Genomic DNA, 22101 nt, shown 5'->3' with positions numbered 1-22101 from the left:
ACGTTTATTTACACCAACTCAGTCCGCCACGACGCGTTTCGGCCGAATATATATATATATATATATATATATATATATACACACACACACACACACACGCATTAAGGGGGACCACCACCTGAGCTGTATTTAATACGGGAGGGGGATGAGAGTTCCCCCCTCCCAGCTATTATAGACCCTAGAGAGCCCACCCTGTGGCCAAAATCCTTAAAATAAAAAAATTAAAAAGGGAAGGCGGGCCACTGCCCCTGGGACTCCATGCTCCATCTTCACAAAATGGGAGGGTTTTCATGCAGCCCTCCCCTTCCCTGAGCCTCTATCAGCCACTGGGACCCAATCCTCTGGTGCTGGCCCACTTACTGAGTTCCAGACAGCCAATCCCTGGAACACATCATTTTCCCTGCCTGCACCAGTACCCCCTCCCCTTATTAAATGCAGGCAAGGGGGTCGGCTCCCCAGGGCCTATAAAGGCCCTGTTAGGGGGCCATGTGGTCCCCTTCCCTTTTTTGATTACATTCTGAACCGGGGTGGGATCCCCAGGGCATATACTGGCTCAGGGAAGGAGGGCACTGGCCCTCTCCCCTTATTGAATGCAGCCCCAGGCATGGGTTCCTTGGGGTGTATAATGGCTTGACAAGGGGTTCGTGTGGCCCCCCCATTTAATTTTATGCAGCAGCTCTGGGGGATGGACCCCCGTGCCTTTCTAAGGATTGCAGGTGGCACTCAGCCCCCTCCCCCTTTCAAATATATAGGACACCCGGGGTGGGCACCCTGGCGCTGAAAATGCCTCTGGGAAGGGGGCTGCGTGTTCGATGCCACATATTAATTTAATTGGGTCCCTGTGCCGAATACAGCTTAAGGAAGGAGTGGGGCTGCGTGCCGACTGACAGCAAAAATGCTTTCCCATAAGAACAGAGCACAAATTGCAATTTGTGGTTACTGATTCAGTATTTGGAAGGGCTGTTTGTAGGGGTTGTATGACGATACATCGCAAACTAAAACAACGCGTGCTTTTACAACGCGGTTTTTAGTTCGCATGTACCGTCACAACACATGTTTTTTCTACGGATGGCATTAGTTCGCATTTCCTTTGAAATGCATACTATATGCCTTTACAACGCATCCAAGTTTCCCGCATGCCTTTCAATCGCAAAATATTAACACTAAAATAAAAATATAACACTACCATACCGGACCTGCTTACACAAACCTAAAGCCTAAACCAATACCATACACTACAACCCCGACACTACCCTAAGCCCTAAATCCTAAAATACTTGCATACACTACAACCCACTGACACTACCCTAAGCCCTAAAGTCTAATACACTACATTATACAACAACCCCGACACTACCCTAAGCCCTAAAGCCTAATACACTAGAAATCCTAAAACTCTAGCATACACTACAACCCCCTGACACTACCCTAAGCCCTAAAGTAAAAAACACTAGCATACACTACAACCCCCTTACACTACCCTAAGCCCCTAAATCCTAAAATACTTGCATACACTACAACCCCCTGAGACTACCCTAAGCCCTAAATCATAAAACACTAGCATACACTACAACCCCCTGACATTACACTAAGCCCTAAAGCATAAAATACTTGCATACACCCTAAATACTAAAACACTAGCATACACTACAACCCCCTTTTGACTACCCTAAGCCATAAAGCCTACACTACTACCAAATGAGACTACCCTAAACCCTAATCCCCCTTACTTCTCTCCTTCCTCGGGGTCGTCTCTGCTCCAGTTTCCTGTGTTCCAGTCCCTTTCCCTGTTCCCGCGTTGCTGTCTGCGCTCCGACGCCATTACATCGCATGCATTTCAAAAGCGCATGCGATGTAATGCCCTGCGTCGTAATGTGTACGTGTGGTTACGTCGCATGCGTTGTAACGCATGCGACGTAATGGCATGCATAGTAACAGCCGCGTTGTAATGGCTGTTTCCCGTTTGTAGGGCCATCCTTTCCCACTACCAAATTGCAATGGTATGTATGAATGTTTTGTGACCACATAATGGTTGAAAACATTCATTTTTTACTGACACCTCAAGGGTTGTGGTAATCATTTGCAAATAGAAAGACGTTCCCCCTGGAGCCTCTTACCTTTCGGAATGCTGAAATAAATATTTAGTAAAAGCAAGCAGTCCAAGGGACCACTGCCTACTGTTTTTTCTTTTTTAAATGCATCCAGTTTTTCTTTAAGGAAAATGGGTTGAATTTTAAAGTTTGCTTTATTTCAAAGCAATCACAGTCATGATAGTCTGCTGACCCCAGCAGGCCGCCATCCCTGTAATGGCTGAGATTCATAATGGGCCGCAAATTGCGACCTACCTCATTAATATTCATGAGGTAGGTCGAATGTAACCCTATTAGGAATCACTAAATGAAACTCAATAGGTTTCCTACATTAGAAATTTAAATTTCTTAATTGCGATTAGCAAAGAATACCAATTCTTAATATTTGTACATACGATTGTAAATATTATTTATGATGCAAACTGCAGCCCCTGGTTTCTGCTTGTTGTTGATGTGCTCCTGCTGCAAAATATTTTTTCCCCAAAACGACAGAAAATTACATGACGTGTTGACATAACGAACATTTCGCCAGGGCCTCAAGCCAGTAATTTTTCTATAGTTTATTCTCTATAATGCTGCTTTGTACAGTAGCACTTCCTGTATTGCTTTTCAATGACAGGGAAGGGTGACCATCTTGCAGGGTCCTCATGGTGCTGTGTGTAAAACAAGTTGTAAAAAAATTGAGAGCTTTTGAAAAATAGAGGTGCTTGGTTTTAGCACCATTTTAATCACTTAGGACCGGCTTTATAGAGTGGCGGCGAGGGTTCTCTGTGTTTGGACAAAATATTGATTTAAAAACATAGGGAGGCAGAAATATTTGAAATTAAATATCGTGACACACAAATATCATGATGCATAAATATTGGTGACAAGAATATTGTTTTAGGAGGCAAGTAATGTAATTAACATCAATATTTTGAAAATCATATTTACTAATATAGAGGTTAAATATTGTTTTAATGTATTTTAGGTGGTATAATAATTTTATGTGTTACTATTGTTAAAAGTTATATTTTTGTTATATTATTACAAAGCCTGTAATTTTAAGTGGTTTTGAATTTTTCATTAATTTTAAATAGTAATTTATGGTGTTGTAGCGGGTTGTTGGGTTTGTAGGGGGGATAGGGTGGGAAGTTCATCCCGTAATAATTGAGAATTATTTAATATATTTTGTTTAACTATAAGATTGCTATTATATAATTTATGTAATGATATGTTTTCGTTTGTTTGCAGGCTGTTATATTTGTAAGTGTATAGGTTGGGAAGTTAGTTAAATAATAGTTCTTTTTTTTTTTTTAAATCGATAATTATTTAATTGAGATCTAATTATGTAAAATAAGGACTACTGATTTATTTTACTTCTATTTTAGTAGCAGGATGCTCGATGTGTAGGGTTATAAAGGTGGGAAGTTTATTTAGTAATAATACAATTATTAATTGGTAATTAATTTGAAATATGCAAGCTCTAAAATAAGAATCGTTGGGGTATATTTTAGGTGGAATCTGTTTGGTGAGTCTGGGTACAGAGTGGGAAGATAATTAATAATTGAACAACAATTAGTAATTGATCATTTTTAAATAAATGGTAATATTGTAAATTGATTGTTTTATGTGTTTTCAAACACACACGCACTATATATATATATATATATATATTTATATTATGTTATTTTTTTTTATACATTCATGGGGTTACTCATATGTGTCATTTGTTGGAAAGGCCGACCTGGAATTGCTGTCAGAAACAGACATAATCCCATTGGGCACAGGGTCCAGACTGATTTGCATATGGCTAGGTTCAAACTGGAATGGCATGAGGAGCAGAAAAACGATGGATTTAGGCCCAGATCTATGTACTGGAGTTGATATTGTTCTGCATTCTGTCCATCAATTGTTCTTTTTGTATCATAATCTCGACGGCAGAGCCACCGTTATTAAGGGATTATGTTTTGTTTGACACACCTCCGATGGTCACTCCGCCAGATGCCTCCACCCACCGTATTGTAATGCGGCGAGCAGACTGCAGGGACAGATGTTGGTTGATCAGACACCGATGTGGCGCCGATGTCGGACCCACCGACATCATAATTAGGCCCCTCTATATAAATATATATTTGTGTTAGTTTGGTATATATGTAACATAATTAATAAAAATATTTATCTAGCATTATATAAATTATTTTCTATTTTAAACTAATTACTATGAAAATGCATATAATATAATTTGTAAGATATTTATTAGCATACTTTAATTGTTTTAAATTTAATATATATATATATACATATATATATATATATATATATATATATATATATATAACATTAATACATTTAAAATAAAGCAAACAAATAAATATTTTACTAATTATATACATTTACAGTAATTAGTTTAAAATAGAAAAGAATGTAATGCTAAATTTTATATTTTAGTAATTATGTTACACTATGTGTATAGATATATATATATATTACCGCTCCAAAACACCAACGTGGTGCACTCACAGGCGGGTGCTTCTAAACGCGGGGGTGCTCCCGCATACCAATTTCAGCTCCAACTCTCCTCCTCATTCCGATTTTCATCAGGAAAGAAAGCACTCACGGGGGATCGTTTCCGTAAATTTATTAAGCGGAAACTCTGCACGTATCTACAAACAGACGCGTTTCGGTAACAACCTTCCTCTATGTTAACCGAAGCGCCGAAAAGTCATCGGTTTTAACATTTCATTTCCTGCATAGGCATGAAAAGGGGACTATCGCAACATCACGAAAACCCTTACAGCCCACACACTACTCGCTCCATCTTTGAATGTCTACATATATAAGGAACATTACAAAAGGCAGTGATTGTCTGTCATAATACCAACAATAGAGTAAATGACCTGCCACAACGAGTATAAACATCAATCATCTATCACACCTCACAATAGGTGATGTTTATACTCAGGCGCTGTACCAAAATTCATTAGATCCATCTCGCCCTGTATGGGCAATGTCCTGGAAGGAAATGACAATATTTGTCAAAATTCAACACAATATTATCTCCATGACTAGAGACAGCCTATCAACATATTTCTTAATATTACAACTATATACAAATGGACTCCTTCTGCTATATATCAAAATCCTGATCATAATCACAATAAAAGTCAAAATCTATAGAGCAAAGAGAAAGCGAAAAAATAAAAAAATAATGAGATGAAATAAGAAAGCAAAAAGAGAAGAAAAGAGAAGTAAAAAGAAGAAGTAAAACGAAAGAAAGAAGAGAAACAGGGAGAACTGCATGGTTAATTCTATATAAACTCTATACAATGATCTATACAGTAACTTCATCTTGGTGAATTTATATACATACATGATATTAAATATTTTCATCAGACTAATTCATCAGATGTCTTACTCCCCCAGATGTATAGCAAGCTCTTCACTACTATTTAAGCCTAGCGGTGCCTTCGTCTGGAGGTCGATAATATACCGTGACTCCAGCCTACGTAATCTTAAAATCCTATCTCCTATGGTCAAGGCAAAAATAACTTAACATATCCCTGTTGCGATGATGAACCTTATCAAAATGACGCGCAACAGGGTATGTTTCATCCCCCTTCACTATTGCCCGCATATGTTCCAATATCCTGATTTTTGTAGGATGAATAGTGCTGCCTACATAACGTAAGCCGCATGGGCAGATAAGACAATAAACTGTGTAGGGTGTAGTGCAGGTCAGAAACTTCCTAATGTTTGTTCGAATGCCTATCGTAGGTATATCATATGCAAGGACCCTCTTACTACCCTTACAGGCTTTGCACTTCCTGCATGGGAAAAAACCCTTGCATAGACCCAAAAGCAGATCTCGGGGCATCCGTAAGATGACTCCGAACTAAGTCATTTTTCAATGATCTTGCTTTCCTAAATGTAATAAGGGGATTGGAGGAAAGATCCTTCCCTATTACATTGTCCGTCTGCAATATGTGCCAGTTTTTCTTCATGATTTTTTTCAAATCCCTTGCATTCCTGGAAAATGTAGTGATAAGCTGAAATTTGCCCTCACTCATACTATTATCTGTGTTCTGTAGGTCTTTACTCTCCAAAAGTTGTTCCCTTTTTGTAGCATTAACCCTCCTGAAGGCCTCATCTAGGATTTGCTGGTTATAGCCCCGTATTTCGAAAAGTTTGATACTGTCCTTTGCTGCCAACTGAAACTCCCTATCATCAGAGCTATTCCTCTTTATCCTGAGCAATTCCCCATAGGGGATGCTCCTCACCAAATTGGTTGGATGGCTACTTGAGGCATGAAGGACGGAATTCCCTGCAGTTGCCTTCCGATAAAGTTTTGTTTTCTGCTGACCTTCGTCCACATAGATGTTGAGATCTAAATAGTCCACTGCTACCGCATTCACCTCACCAGTGAACTCAAGATTGACCTCATTCATATTAACGACTCTAATGTAATCCCTGGCTGTTTCCAGTGATCCGTTCCATACGATGAACAAGTCATCGATGAAGCGGTACCAACTGACAACTCGATTGGTCCACTCTTTATTGGCCTCGCCCCAGGCCACCTGCTCCTCCCACCAGCCCACGAACAAGTTCGCGTAACTGGGGGCGAAGCAGGTGCCCATGGCCGTACCTGTTGGAAATGATAAAATTCTGTCTAACACATAATATTTTTCTATTTGATGGGCAAATGTACAAACAAGTTCTCTGTACAGCAATGGGGACTTGTTTTGCACCAAGTTTTGCAAATTTGTTTCTTGGGGTGTGGGAGGAGGAAGTACAAAAGGTTTTGGATCAGACAGAAACAGGAGAAAAGATAATTAAATGGCTAAGATACATTGACGACCTTTTCATTATTTGGAAGGGAGACGAAAAATCAGCCATAACATTTATTGAAAAACAGAATGTAAATAGCTATAATTTGCAGTTAACATATAACATCAGCAAGGTATCTATTGAATTTTTTGGCGTGGTGGTTGAAATTCACCAGAACAAGATATGTACTAAGTTACATACGAAAGAAACAGCTGGCAACAGTCTTCTCCATGCTCTAAGCAGCCACCCGGAAACTCTGAAATGGAGCATACCTTTTGGTGAGCTGCTTAGAGCAAGGAGAAACTGTAGTACCATGGAAGATTTTCACATTGAACAAGACATTATGTTGGAAAGATTTAGAGAGAGAGGATATCCCAAGTGGGTATTGGAGAGAGCTGTAGAAAAAGTGAAAAATATTCCGAGAGAACAAACCATTATAGAAAAATCTAAGGGGGAAGACGATGGGGAAAAACAACCTAGAATTATTCTCACTTTTAACGTAGAGTCAAACAATATTGTGAAAATTCTTAATAAAAACTGGAATACATTAAAATGTGAGACAACTCTGGTGAATGATCTGCCCAAACGTCCCTTAATAACATATTGAAAAAGTAAAAATCTAAAGGATATTCTCATGAAAGGAGATATATCGAAAACCCAAATGAATATACGGTTAAACTTGGAAGGGTTTTGTCCTTGCGGACACTAAGGCTTGCCGCAACAGTCACATGCGGAAAAAATATAGTACACCAACAAAAGAAAACAATCTTGAACAATTTCTGACATGTAGAACTACCTATGTAGTCTATATTCTTGAATGTCCATGCCTTCTGAGATACGTGGGAGACACGACTTTAGCAGTTAAAAAAAGAGTTCTGGAACATATGCGGGCAATAAACAACAAAGACCCACAGTATCCTGTAGCCAGACATTTTGCCAAATACCATTTGTCAAACAGCTCATTGCTACCCTTCTATGCAATAGAACAAACGGAATATAATAGAAGGGGTGGCAACAGAGAGTTACAACTTAGACAAAGGGAATCATGGCACATAATTAATTTACAGATTAAACATCCAGGAGGTCTGAATCAGGATGAAGAATTAAGTATTCATTTAAGAGAACAATGATGTTTATGATCAGAGAAAAAATAAAGTCATGTGATAGATTTTGATGAAAATTAGATGAAACGTACAGTGCTGTGTGAAAATATTATTGATGATGTTTTTATTGTACTATTAGATACTAATAGTTCTTTATATTATATTTTGTTTTAATATAGGAGGAAAGGAAGGGGCCGACTCCAGAAAGGGAATCGAGATCCACCCCTACCCTTTTCTTCAAGAACATCATAATCAACATATATGAAATCAGTATACCACAGATAAGAGAACTTGCATGTTCATAATAATATGTATATGTTCTATTCTGGATATCTAATTGGGAAATAGGTAGCACTATTAATGGGTGTATGTTTTTGTAATTATCGGTTTGAGGTGTTGACCTTTAATCTGGTGGGGATAATTAGTTACGTACAGGAAAATACGAGAATTAGAGGAACTTATATTAATGATCTGACAGTATGTTGGAATAGCATAAAGTGTATGAATTACTGTGGTTTAGTGTACGGACAATTAATACAAATGTGATTGGCGTTTTTTTCTAAAAAATACTAGGCACCATGTCAATAATAAGGAAGAAAGGAGAATTTTGATTGACTTGAATGATTGTATATTCTAAAGGCACTATGTCAAAAGAATGAAAAGGTCATATGTTTTCCATAAGAAAAATACAATTGCATATAGCATATACATATATTTTCCAACATCATGTCAGATAAGGATGAAATTTATGTTTTTAGGAAGAACAATTATAGTAAAAGGGAATTATGCTTACAAATCACCAACTATATCGGACACTATGTTGACAAATATTAAGAGAAGATAAATGCAGATGGTTCTGAATTTTTTCCCCCCCATTTTTCTGGCACTAGGTCATACGAAGGAGAGAAATATTTTTTATAACACTTAAGAAAAGATAATGTTTGACCATTATCCTATTGGCACTATGTCATAAAAAAGAAAAAAGCACATATTCTGTATATAGGTCTAATGCTTGTATTGTACTAGCTTAAGATGGCCGACAAAAAACTGAACTGGTATGGGGATATGACTAAGGAAGTCTCTTTTCTGTTTCTTAAACTCCCATATGCATATACGTAACATTGACCCACTTTTTAGTGTGTGAGCAAGCCTGCTGCGACAGGCGAAACAAGTAACTAAAATAAAGAAGGTCTGGTGAAGAACTAGCCCTTGCGTGATCGTCATATTTATTGATTTGGATATATATATATATATATATATATATATATATATATATATATATATTTATTTTTTCCCTCTTTTGGTCGATATTATTGTCAACTACATTTTCTTTTCTGACATTTGTCTACTTAAAATTATAAGTATAGAAGCACAAAATTGTGGTAAACCACATCTTTTTACACAATACTTTTGTCAATAGTATTGTTAGCACAATATTATGTCAGTGATCCGTCCCCAATTCCCCCCCTGTCAATATAGTGGGCCGCCTGTGAAATGTAATAGCGGGCACACCTTATGTTTGGCCACAGCAGACACTACTCTGTCTATTTAGATGGGCTGACATTGTCATTTTTTTACTGTTTCTACCACCAGTAGGGAACAGTAAAAACATTATAATGCTCTCCCCGCCATGGAAGAAGGCTCATTTTGGGATTTCTTTTTTGGAACAAAAAGATTATTATTACTCTGTGCTGCAGGGCTGCGTTGTGCTGACATAGCTGCTTTCATAAATGAGGCGGGCGACTTCTTCGCCAAGGGGACAGAGTTATTTACTCCATCCCCCATGGTGAAACGGTGGGACACCCCCCATGACATAAATCTGTCCCTTATTTGGTGTACTGGATTGCATTTCGATGCCTTGTTTTACTATTATGTGCGTTTCCTTCAAATGGTAATTTTTTTTCATTTTTGTTTCTCCGAGTTTTTAGTTTGATATAACAACAATGAATATATTCATTCAAGTGAATGAGCTCCTGCTTTTTGAGGGGCTAAACATACCTACCCAGAAAGTGAGACCATCAGATCACCCGAGTGTTTTCATGATGACTTAGAGCAGAGAACAAACCAGGTCTGGAAGGGTTGGTCTTTTCTTTGCACACGCGTTTGTTATTCTGCCAGACACATCGTCTTGTTTGCCTTGGTCTTCTTACTGGATACTAAAGGGACAAGATGTTCAGTAAGCTGGGACCACAGATAGGTAACCAAGTATCAATTCTCTATATAGGTCCTACACTTTTTGTACAGCCAAACCATCAGCAGCTACTGTTTATTTCCTATTTTTTAGACTTTGTTGAGTATTGGCATGCACTGATGTAAAACCAGTGCACAGCTTCGGATACAGGAAAGGTTAAGCCTCTCTCTTGATTTTATGTTTGGCTAGAAGGAGCTTTACCATTTTCAGTCAGCCTAATGGCAGCATGATATGAGAGCTAGGTCACATGGAGGAAACTATGATCGGGAGAATCTCACTGAACAGAGTTCACACGTGTCATCCTCCAAGTTGTATGTGAGCCTGTCGATTCAAATTACCATTTTCCCACACTGTGACCCTCTTTACAAGTGGGTACTTAATTCCATTGGGTCGGCTAATAGCCATTATCAGCCCCAGCAGAATTATGAGATCCACTGGATCACTGCAGGTGTGATCATTTTCACCAGAAGATTTCAGCTTGTTGAAAGAAGCCGAAATCTGAAGGTAAAAGTCTTGGAGAAATTAGGCACCTCAAGGGGAATTGGACTGGTTATTGATTCTGGTAACTTCCCATTTCTTAAAAACACCCTCAGGTTCCATTTTATACTGGGACAAATTTTCCCCATTACAGACGTTACCAGTCCTACTGGTGTTACAAACTCTGTGAGTGAGAAAAAAACAGTCCACGAAAGACAGGAAATCAGTGACAAAGAGAAATGGCATGGTTAAATAAGAACTTGCAAAATGAAGACGAGAAAGGAAAGGTTGTGTGGTGGAAGAAGTAGGCATGAGGTGGAATTAGGACTAAGCAGTTTACTGATTCAACAGTCACAGCATTTACAATCACTGCTTGTGAGCTCCTAAGAAGATCGTGGATTACCTGCACTTATATTTGTTACAAATTAAGCACTGCTCCAAAATCAAGATAATCTTGAATCTCAACAAATACATGTATACAGTGTCTGTGAGATGGCCACAGAATACGAATTATGGGATTTATGGAAGTATTTGGTTTAACAAAATGACATCTTTTAGTACGCACAAGCCAATCTGGAGTAATGATATTCACAAAGCCCTGAAATAATTATCTTTTTTTATGATAAAGGGATCAGCAAATTAGTATTGTAACTACCCATGATTCCCGGGCAAGTAAGGTTTGTTGGTACTGGATAACACTCAAACTCCATTTTAAATAAGTGGGTTTGTGAAGTTCAAATTCCGCAGTTGAAATTGTGAACACTTCACAACTTCGTCAGTGGGCAAAAGTCCTGTTAATAGAAAGTCAATTTAGCATTTCTCTTTCATTGAAGTTCCTTTCAGGAAGGTTTCACCCACAATAATTCTTACTTCATTAACCTTTGTCCTTTCACTATGGCTCCCCTATAAAATGATTACCTTCTCTGCTCTAATACATTGAGATTATTTAGCTATCTTTATCATATTGTCACGCACTGTGTTCTTACCACTGAGGAATACCAATGATTCTCTAAAATCTGCTCTTTAATTTTTATATTTCATGTATGCCCAGGAGGTGTTTAAATGTCTTGATTATTACTCCCTACTGCCACTTCCACTTTATTTACACAGTTGGCATATTTAAATGCCTCTTTCATGAACGCTGATTCACCAAAATGCCTGGGATAGTGGAAATGACCTCACCTGCCCTTCAATCCTATGATGACATCACAGGAGGTGATATCACATGATCGATCACCCTGTTAGCGTTCCAAGAAGTGAAGTCACCTGGATCTTTGCACCCAATAACATATATGTCTTTGATAAATAGCACCTGAACAGTTGCATTTCCTTCCACCAACCACTCAGACACCTCTGCTCGGCAGAACTCCTATTTGCACACATCCCATGTATGTGTGCACAGAACCAGATCAAAGATACTCTTACATCACTCTTAAACTGTGGAACGACCTCATCCTCGCTTTTAGAGTTGAAGACCTGGCTTGTCAATTAATCAACTTACCATAGGCAAGGTTAGGAACACACACCTGCTCAGCACCGGGGATACCCTCGCTGGAGTACACTTTACAAATGCACATAACATGCGTCAGAGCAATGCTGGGACTTAATCAGCAACTACATGCTGCCCTGAGATGTGCAAAGCAGATAATAGGCTCACTGAGTTATCTGGAACAGGTTTAACATATATTCGCAAAGGTTTACTTAAAGAGTAAAAACTAAAATAAGGCTGGTCTGTAGTGCAAAAGCTCCCACTGTGAAATAAAGGGTTAATCCAACCTCCACACTGACATCGCTTGATTAGTGTATGAAATATCACACTAACTACTGAGACTCCCACTGCAGTCCCTCATCCGTTTTTTTATATCCGCCCCTCTAAATCACTCTCCAGTTTTCCCCCTCCAGTTTGCTCACCTTTGTTAGTATGATTAAGGTTCTCCCGGCTACTCATGTACATGTACACTTGATCTACCTTAAGAAAGGTAGAATCTGAGCACTGCTCTTAAAAATCAGTGTTAGCTTCTTTTCCCCAGGATGCTGCTGGGACCAATATGCTGGGGTTGTAAGAGCAGTGTCAGTGTTAGCAAGGGGTGAATATGCTACCCCTGTTCAACCCTAAATTACATTCTTGGCCTTATCAGTTAGTTCTCATACTCCCTCTTACAAGGTATTTATAAGACTGATGCCTTTAAAAATTTCCATTATCCATCATTTCCTCCTTGTGCTCTTCAGACTATAAAAGTCCTAGTGAAGTCTCCCTCCATATGAAGAGTTTGTTGCATCTTCCAATCATAAACACTTGCACTGCAGACTTTAGGTCATCTTGTGTACATTTCTCTTGTGAATGCCTCATTAGCAAATCCAGAGGATGCATCAGGAATCTGATATTTAACTACATAAAGCATCTTTCCATTCACAGAACAAGTAAAATCAAAATATGCAATAATTTAGGACCAATCTGATGACCAAGTATCTGGAATTCTCAATAAAAAGACCATATTCACATGCAAAGTTGGGACACCCACCAGTCTCTGGACCACTGAGCAGGCCAGAGCAGCGCAGCAGCCAAATTGCTTTTATATTAGTTTTAAAAAGAGAGCGTCTATTAGCGGTTAAGGAATGCTGTCCAAACTGGGGGACAGAGTTAGCCAACATGCCACGAGGAGCACTTTCCTCAGAGCATCTCGTCTGCTACCAGGTTCCTTGCCCTGTTCCTCTGTTAAGACTCAACCCCCAGAGTCAGAGGGGGTTGGATCCTGTGGTGAGGCATTCAGGACTGGCTGCTGGTGCTGTGAGGGGTCCCTACTGAGCAAGGACCATTAATAAACAGGGAGAGGTGCGACCAAGTGAGCCGGCAAGACGGCAGCCGCGAGGGAGATGCACTTCTCAGTACTCCCAGATGAGCGAAATGGATGAGAGCTGAGAAGCAGCATATGAGCTGCTCCCTTCACCTTCCATTCTGGCCAGTGCTGCTGCTGGGGAATCTGGTGAGGACCCACCCCTGCTGTTGCGGCAGAGAGACTCATAGCCAGGCTATGCTACAGAGGAGAGGCAGAGGCCGACCTTGACCCTGGCCTAGAGCATGCTGGTTGGCTGGCTATGGGCCTGCATGGATGGGAGTTCATTGGATGAACTGTGTCATTGGTTCCTCCCGCTTGGTATGAGTGTGCAGTTGTCCCCACACGTCCACTGGGATTGGAGGCTGCAGATGCGGATGAAGGATTCTGCCTGATACATATTGGTGGCTCACACTTGGGCCCTGGTGCAATGATACTGATCCTTGCCCTGTGAGGTGTAATCCCTGTCCCGCCTCGGCACAAACACTACACAGGAGCCCTGGACCGAAGAGATTGCCTGATGTACTTACCCTGGTGAGTGTGGCCCACCTTTTAGTTATGTTGGTCTGTGACTGTTGGATTGTACTGTACATTGTAGAACTAACCTGCTCACGCTGTTAACGGCCATGGAGTCCACTGCCTTGCTGTCCCCCACTCTGCACACAATGCTGCCTTGGAGAACGTGATCCCTGGCCCTTCTTGCCTCTTGTTCTACTGACTAGTGCGCATGAATCCTATGAGGCCTTGGAGTGGTCCGAGACCCTATAGTCCTGGGAGACCACATAGGCCCTGCTTTTACAAGAGTCCCTGGTGGTGGCAATCCCACCTGGTTGGCAGCATCTCATATACCTGATGCATCCTGTGGCTTGAGGAACTCATGGACCAGTGCATATTTCACCTCCTTCTGTTGTGTGGACTTTGTGAGTGCTGCTTTGCCTCTGGTGCACCACACTAGACTTTGTCACCCCTGCAGGGACACCTGTGCTACTTTTCCTTCATGGGTGCACTTGCTCTATACCGCTCCCTACCTACTATGAGCAGCACCATCTCAACCTCTGAAGACTATGGGGCAGTTACCCCTTGCGAAGGAGGGTTCCCTGCCGTTAGTGGTGGTTGAGGGCATAACCACCACCACCTGCATTCCTCCAATGCCCCACTAGAGGTGGCCCATGTTCCGGGGGATAGACTGGATATGATACTAGCAGCTATTAGCTCTACAAGTTAAATCCTCGAGTCAAAAATCGTTTCTTTAATTGTGTCATCACTGCAAAATTGCGGATAGGGTCCACTCCGTCGAGATCACAGTGCCAGAGCTAATGACCACCACAATGGCCCATGCATCATAACTCAGTGACATGGCTCATGATTCCTAGATTTAAGATCAAGAAGGCAGAACCAGATTTAACAATATTCGAGTGATTGGACTCCTTGAAAACATTGAGGGGACATAGATTCTCACCTTTCTTGAGGGCTGGCTCTAGGAAGCAGTTGCCCAAGAGGGCCTATCAAAATTATATGCACTTGAAAGGGATAACAGGGTGCCTACTTGCCCGCTGTTCCCCAGGACCCCCCACAACCAGTGGTGGCCCACATCCCTCATTTCCTGGACCATGACTATTTGCTGCTACAGGTCCGCATGATGGGCCCCTTTCAGGTGACGAACACAAAAGTCTTCAAATTCCCAGATTACATGGCCACCATGCAAAGACAAAGAGCCTCCATTATGACCTGTTATGTTATGGTTCTTCAAGTTATTGTATGCGACTCATTTTTCCACACAACTTGATCATTTGATAACGTGACCTATTTTTTTATCACTGCGACTATCTGCAGAGTATGGAAAATGTTCGAATGGAATACAGCCCAAATATATATATATTCTTTTTAAAGTCCCAATGTTGTCTGTTGCATTGCGTTATCTTTGTATATCCTGAAATAAAAAATTGGCTTAGATCTCAAATGCAAAATCTGAAAGTATTTTAACACCTCCATATTTGTAACAGCACTGTAGGACCACTGCCCCTCCACCCAATCGATATTCATCCTGTCCATCAATAAAATATCCTCGTACAATGTATGGCCTTGCCTGGAAATGTAGATGGAGAGGCTATTAACTAGTAAATAGCCCGAGATGGTGAAGCATTAACTGAAGAAAGGCAATTGTAGGCGTTTGTAGAGCTGGAGTACTTGGACCATGGAGCCATGCAGCAGCCTGGAACTTCCAGTCATGCATATCCACAGGATGTTGTTTAGGCCAAAGGTGAACCCTGAACCACGACCTACCTTTGCTGTTAGTGTATCACAAATCACCATGACTACGTCATCTCCGAGCACAGAGGAGACAGTTGCTCTGCAGTCTTTCACTGTCTGCAAGGGAAAAGCAAAATGTTACAACACGAAATCAAGAGCTGAGAAGACAGTTTACAGGTCTGAAAGCACTAGTGTGAATAAGATTTCTTACTTTTTTTTTTTAACAGAGTTTTATATAGCGCCAGTTCCATTACAGGAGGACACACATTCTTTTTTGTTAGGCACAGGGAGATTAAGTGATTTGCCCAAAATCACAGGATGTTCAGTGTCATTGCCGAGACTCAAACCCAGTTCCCCAGATTCGAGGTCGATCGCCCTAGCCGTTAGGCCAACTCCTCTCCCCAAGAGGAATTAGGCCTTTCTCCCTCCTCCTCCCGGGAGGGCATTAGGTATCATTCCTCCATATTCAACAAAATGACATTTTTTAGATCTAATTTGTTGAAAATGTGGTGAAGGGGAGCTCATAACAAGCCGTTTCAAATATTCCTTATTAAGTAACAACTGTGAGAGCAGGAGCATTGCCACCTAAATTGCCCCCCAAAAGCCCCACAGATGAAAAATAAAAGGTAATAAAGTGATTACCATTGTATTTTTCATCCCAGTCCTGAACCAAGGGTCAGGACTTTGTGGGGGTTGCTGAGTCAGCAGCAGGGAGGAGGGTGGGCTGCCTGGGCACTTTTCATGTTCCTTTGGCCAGCGGTTTTGTGATGGTAAGTCAGACAGCACATTTTGAAAGCTCTCATGCCAGCTGGGTTAGAGCGAGTGCAGGATTCCAGTGTGCTCGGGAGTGGCACAAGAGGCCCCTCCCTCCAATCCTGGAACTTCTCTCATGATGGTGAGAGCAGTGAAAGGATTGGTTAAGGCAGTTGGCTGGGACCTGTGCCGGACTGCAGCAGGAGGAGGACGTGCAGTGGACGAGGCCGTGTTCCAGGTAAGTGATTTTTTTTTTTTTTTTATTCCACCACCCATATGCTCACCCCACAACTCCTTATAGATGCCAGCCGCAACTGGTAACAACCTCTGCCCTGGTCTTTTTAGTTCTCCTCCTCCTCCAGCCGCAATGTTAAGTTATCTTCTGGCACGCAAATCATGTGCCCCATTCTTTGCCTCTCAAAATCTGGTCTTTGGGAGTGTGAAAATGTGCACAATTTACTTTTTCTTAATAATGTGAAATTTCATAAAAATATGCATTTTAAGTAAAACTATGCAAACTCAAAACCAGCCTTTGGTGCTATATTTTAGCATAAAGTTCTTCCTCAGGTCTATTTAGGATGCGGAGATGCATTTTTGCGCAAAACAAAGTGCTGCAAAAACAGCCGCATGCATTCTGGTCGTTTAGGTTGTTCATGTGCTTTCATGCTATAATTGAGAAATGTGACATAATGGCATTGTTTTGGGATTTTCCATGGCTTAATTTTAAGTCTCACCCTCCCTTTCTTCCAAACTAAGGGTCATATTTATTAATAAAAGATAACAAATAAGAAAAATCACATAACACCACAGGAATGCACATAAAGTATTCACCATTGTAAGGCGCATTCCTGTCCTTTCCTAGAGCTGGCACATTTTTGGCTGTGTAGCGCCAACGCAGGCAGGATTCATTTTGTACACGAAGGGACACCTTCCTACACAAAAACAATTTTCCTCTTTCTATGTATGCTGTAGAATGCAGCACATGTACAAAGAAGAAACAATAATAAATATATTTCTCCTCTGGTGGGGAGGTGTACAATTCTAACGCATTTCCAGGTTTAACAATGTTGATAAATCTGGGAATATGTCAGAATCCAAGCTTCCCCCATGACATGCCTCCCTACCGCTGATTAAGGCAAGGCAGTGATTTGCACTGCCTTGTGTTACTATAGATTTATCAAGCCCCTCAGGGCAAAGCAAGGGGGCCTTAAGTGGCTTGATAAATCTCATTTAGCTTTTGCATGGCTCACAAGTCCCCTTGCATGGTGCAAGGTCGACCCAAAACTTTGATAAATATGTCGTTAAGTTTCATCTCTTGCCCAGTTCTTGAGATGCACCTCATCATCCTTGCCCCACTTGTTATAAACTATTTTTGTATTGTGCTTTTTTGTGTTAAGATGAAATTCATTAAGGCATATGTAATTGGTCAACTTTTGTTGTAATGTTTAGTTTTGTCTATGGACTGGTGCTCTTGATTGCATACACTATTTATTTGTTAAAACATTTTTTTCATTAAAAAAAATAAGAAGCCAATTTATACAGAAAATCCACAGAGTAAGGGGTAACAGTCTACCCGGAGCTAATTAAATAGCACTTTACAGCTTTATTTCGAGTTTGGCTGCCACTTCGTCATTCCACCAGGGCAGCGAAGAAATTTCATCTGCTGCTCTTACAGAAGGATTATCATCATATTTAGAAATCTTTGCAGTGGCTGCTGATCATCTTTGAAACTGGTGGGACATAGTACATGTACTGAATTACAGCCAGCTAGCCCAAATTATATTAGGCTCTTATGCTCACTCACTCACACTTATTCTCACTCTCCATCACTCAACACACTCATTCTTTGTTAGAAATTGGGTTGTTGGTTGACTACGGTATGAGCCCAAGTCAGGCAGCAACCACAATTCTTGTTAAGGTAAGAAGCAGGCAAACGCTAAATTAACCTATGCTCACCCTCTGGCAGCTTGGTACTTAGCAGTCAGGCTTAACTTGGAGCCAATGTGTAAAGTACTTTTTGCAACACTTCAAACATTGAAACTGTGAAAACGCCACACAAAAAGATTTGAATACAAAGTTACAAAAATATAACTTAATACTTAATTTAAGAAATAAAACAACCAAAATGCCAGAATTCCAATAAGTAGAAGTCGAGATATGAATTAGTTTGAAGATTAAATGTGAAAATAGTGCTTAGAAGCAATAAGAGCCTATTTAGTATATTTGGTTGCGCAGGACCGGAACAAAGTCAAAAGTTCAGGCCGACTGTAATAGAGCACAGGCCGGATACAGGGAAACCGCAAGGCTCGCCTCAACAAAAGTACCTTGATCATGGTAGCAACAGGGAAGATGCGTGGTGCAGCCGAGCGTTGTGTCGATTCCGCAATTGAGGCGATACGTCGATATTCTCATTGCTACAATGGTGATGCACCGATTCCAAAGAAGAAGCCAAGTTTGAGATGCGATGGCTCCAAAGCATGGAACTGTTTGAACTCCACCATTGCTTTGACCAGATCTTTGTTGCACATTTGCAATAAAAATGCCAACACAATGGGTTATAATTGTTTTAGATCTAAATTTGTTTTTTGGATGTTTTACGTTTTAGATTTTATTTGCATTTTTAAGCAGGAAATTTCGAATATTCTTTTCCTTTTTTCTCTTTCCCATTTTATTTGTGAGCACGAGGTCTGGTTCCCTACTCATACTCTTCAACTTTATTGCACAGCCAGCACTTTTACTATGTAACTTTCTGCTCCTGCAGCCAATGTTGGCTTGGGCAACACCATTATTTCTTCCATTTTCTTGGGTACCCTGAGAAGGACCGATATGAGCAGTAAAAATTAAATAACATTTTTCATCTGCAGTCCAGGAACAACATTCAATATCAACTATGCCCTTTATTGCAGCAGTGGTGATATCTTGATTTGACTGCCACAGCGGCACATATCACATCAATATAAAATATGCCTTATTGAAGCTCAAGATGATTCAATAGGCATCACCAGAAATCATTCCCTCCTTTTTGTACTTCTCTTCCACCCCATCCACCTTTTGCATGTGCTGACAATTTCATACACAGGTTCGATGTGTGGTTAAACAAGAATTCTACAGTTTCCGCCTCCATTTTTTGATGCAAACTCCAGTCACACTACCATAGCCAAGTCACGGTGCTGCATTCCTCCAATGCTCCGCTGCGAATGTTTGCAATGTTCAAGAAACAGTGCTCTATTGGATACTCTCAGGTCATGATTTAGAGCTTAGACAATTCAGTTTTCACCTCCCAATACCAGGAAATGTTTACCTCCACTAAGGTAGCAGTGGAAAATACACCACGGTTTGAGTGTTCTCCCAGGGAGACAAAGGTTTCGCCATCAAAATAGATGTATTCTCTGTGAGAGAAACAAGTTTGTGAAAAAAACTACGGCTGCAAATCCACCATTTTACTGTCGCTGAAATCGCTGTCACAAAATAGGGGCATTGCAAATGTACCACCAAAGTGGGGTATGTTGTCAGTGCCGAAACATCCCATTTCCCTTCCATGCTGAGAGTTTTTCCTAACAGTTAGGGGATGTCACACTTCCCTGTTCAGGAGTGTCCACCACCACTTACATGACTGCCATTCACAAAGCTAACTGTGCCTGAAATGGTAGTCTGTCAGTCAGTATACCTCAGGTAGCTGATCATCTTCTTATGTCAGAGGAAAGTTCAAGCCTTTACAAAGATAGAAGAGTCCATAGTTTGGACTACTCTTGGTAGTACCGTTTCTTTGCTGGTGATGCGGATGGGAAATTTGACTTTTTTTTTTTAAATGATTCCCTATTGCATAATATTTCTATGATCACTCCATTAGGACAATATGCCCCAGGAAATTACCAAAACCATGCTGTTAAAGCAGTAAGCTTTTTATATGCATATGTGCATAACCTTTAGCGTCTCAAACCCTAGAGGAAAATCTTTGGTGAAGCTTGCTTGCCCTTAACAAAAACAAATTAATGTAGAAAACAATTACATTGCCTCCCAGACAACCCCATTTTGTACATCAGTTTTCAAGAGCTGTTACTTACTCCTGAGTCCTTGAAGTCACATTTGTCCATGTGTTGGCTGTCCATCGGATTGACACACACAGTCTCTTTAATGGTGAACCGCAGTTGCTCAGGACCAACAAGCATTTCCTGCAAGAACACATTGAATGTGAGAACTTGAGTAAGTGACATAACGTTTCCACTTTCACAAAATAGACATTTACAATTTATCAAATTCGTTTTCCATCCACTGTTGTGGAGGTTTCAACTTCTTTGTCAAAGTTGGAGGATTTGTCATATTAAGTAATCCATTATAGAAACAGAGATTTATCCGCAAAAGTGTCTTAATCCTACTTCGGAAAGGCCACTTTCCCTGGGAATCATTGGGTGGAAAATTAACTAGTGGCATGCAATAATAGTAAAGTGTCCTGAAAATATATCTCCATTTGGGGGTTCACAGTCAGTGCTACATTTCGTCTGCCAAATGTAGCCTCGGGGGAGGCCTTTCCAGCATGATTCGGACACCATAATTCTCTTTCCACCAATGTCGGTCACCATTTCCATGGCAGCCTTTCACGAAGTTACCAGCGGCGACTCCTCCGTTAGGCGGAAGAGCACTGCCCCACTCCTGAGAGCCAGCAAATTCAAGCATGGAAAACAACATGATAATAAAAAATAGTATTATCATTTTATTTTTGCAGGCTGCCAGCCGGGCCTACTGAGCATCTGAGCCATTTAGGGAGGTGCTGGCCATCCTGGCAGACAGCGGCTGCAGCAGAAGTGCTCATGCCGGTTTGGCTGACTGTCTTAAAACAGCTAAACTGACATGCGCACATAGCTCTCTCAAACCCGAACTGTGCTGCACAGCCAGGTGGTGAACAGGCACAGGCTCCCAGTCCCTGTGTGAGTTCAAAACCAGCACATGCAGACCAAACCTGGCACTTCTCTCATGTTGGATAATAGCATTACCAGCATAAAAGGAGCTTTTGGATTGGTGAAATCTGGGAGCCTGTGCACCCCCAAGTACTGCCTTGATAGAAGAAGAGCACTGAGGTGGCGGCTGCCAGCAGGTAGGTAATCTTACATTTTTATTCTCCACCGTGCTGTCCCATGATCATATGTTTTAATTCTAAATTGTAAATTCCTGGTCCTCTTGCGGTCTCTTGTATGTTGCACACAGAGGAGGCATCCAAATCCCCGCTGCAATCCATGCTGCAAGCGCAACCTCATCCCGGTTGCCAACACCATCGCCTTCCGGCAATTCCATTTTTTTTTTTTATGTAGGGACATTATTTCCCTCTGTCCATACTATTTTCAGTGGCAGCCCCTTCATTAGGGAGGGAGAGTGTCGCCCCACTGCTGAGAGCCAGCAAATTCAAGCATGAAAAATAAAAATGATAAAAAAACAATTTTATTATTTTATTTTTCCATCTTGCAGGCTTCCAGCCTGGCCCACTGAGCGTCTGAGCTAGTTAGGGGTGGGCGGACCATCCTGACAGTATCTGCCAACTGCAGAGGAAATACGCATGTCGGTTTGGCCTGCTGCCTTAGGATGGCCAAACTGACATGCGCACT

The 22101-nt window shown here is 40.9% G+C and overlaps 1 protein-coding gene across 2 annotated transcripts in view; it reads right to left on the bottom strand.

Annotated features, from left to right (window-relative positions):
* Positions 1–22101, bottom strand: part of LOC146796221 (cathelicidin-1-like) — a 65102-nt gene that overhangs the window by 17156 nt on the left and 25845 nt on the right. Inside the window, exons 2-4 of one of the 2 annotated variants that reach the window (XM_085628727.1) lie at positions 20569–20676; positions 15785–15868; positions 10002–10155 (exon numbers count right to left, since the gene is read on the bottom strand). In XM_085628727.1, the coding sequence (XP_085484853.1) occupies positions 10018–10155; positions 15785–15868; positions 20569–20676 (330 nt within the window). In that variant the 3' untranslated portion in view covers positions 10002–10017. The remainder of the gene's footprint in view (positions 1–10001; positions 10156–15784; positions 15869–20568; positions 20677–22101) is intronic. The other variant, XM_085628728.1, reaches the window with a different exon arrangement.

The sequence above is a fragment of the Triturus cristatus genome, chromosome 10 (genome assembly GCF_964204655.1).
Source record: "Triturus cristatus chromosome 10, aTriCri1.1, whole genome shotgun sequence".
Classification (NCBI taxonomy): domain Eukaryota; kingdom Metazoa; phylum Chordata; class Amphibia; order Caudata; family Salamandridae; genus Triturus; species Triturus cristatus.
Note: the sequence above shows the minus strand (reverse complement) of the source record. Positions and strands in the feature narration are given on the sequence as shown.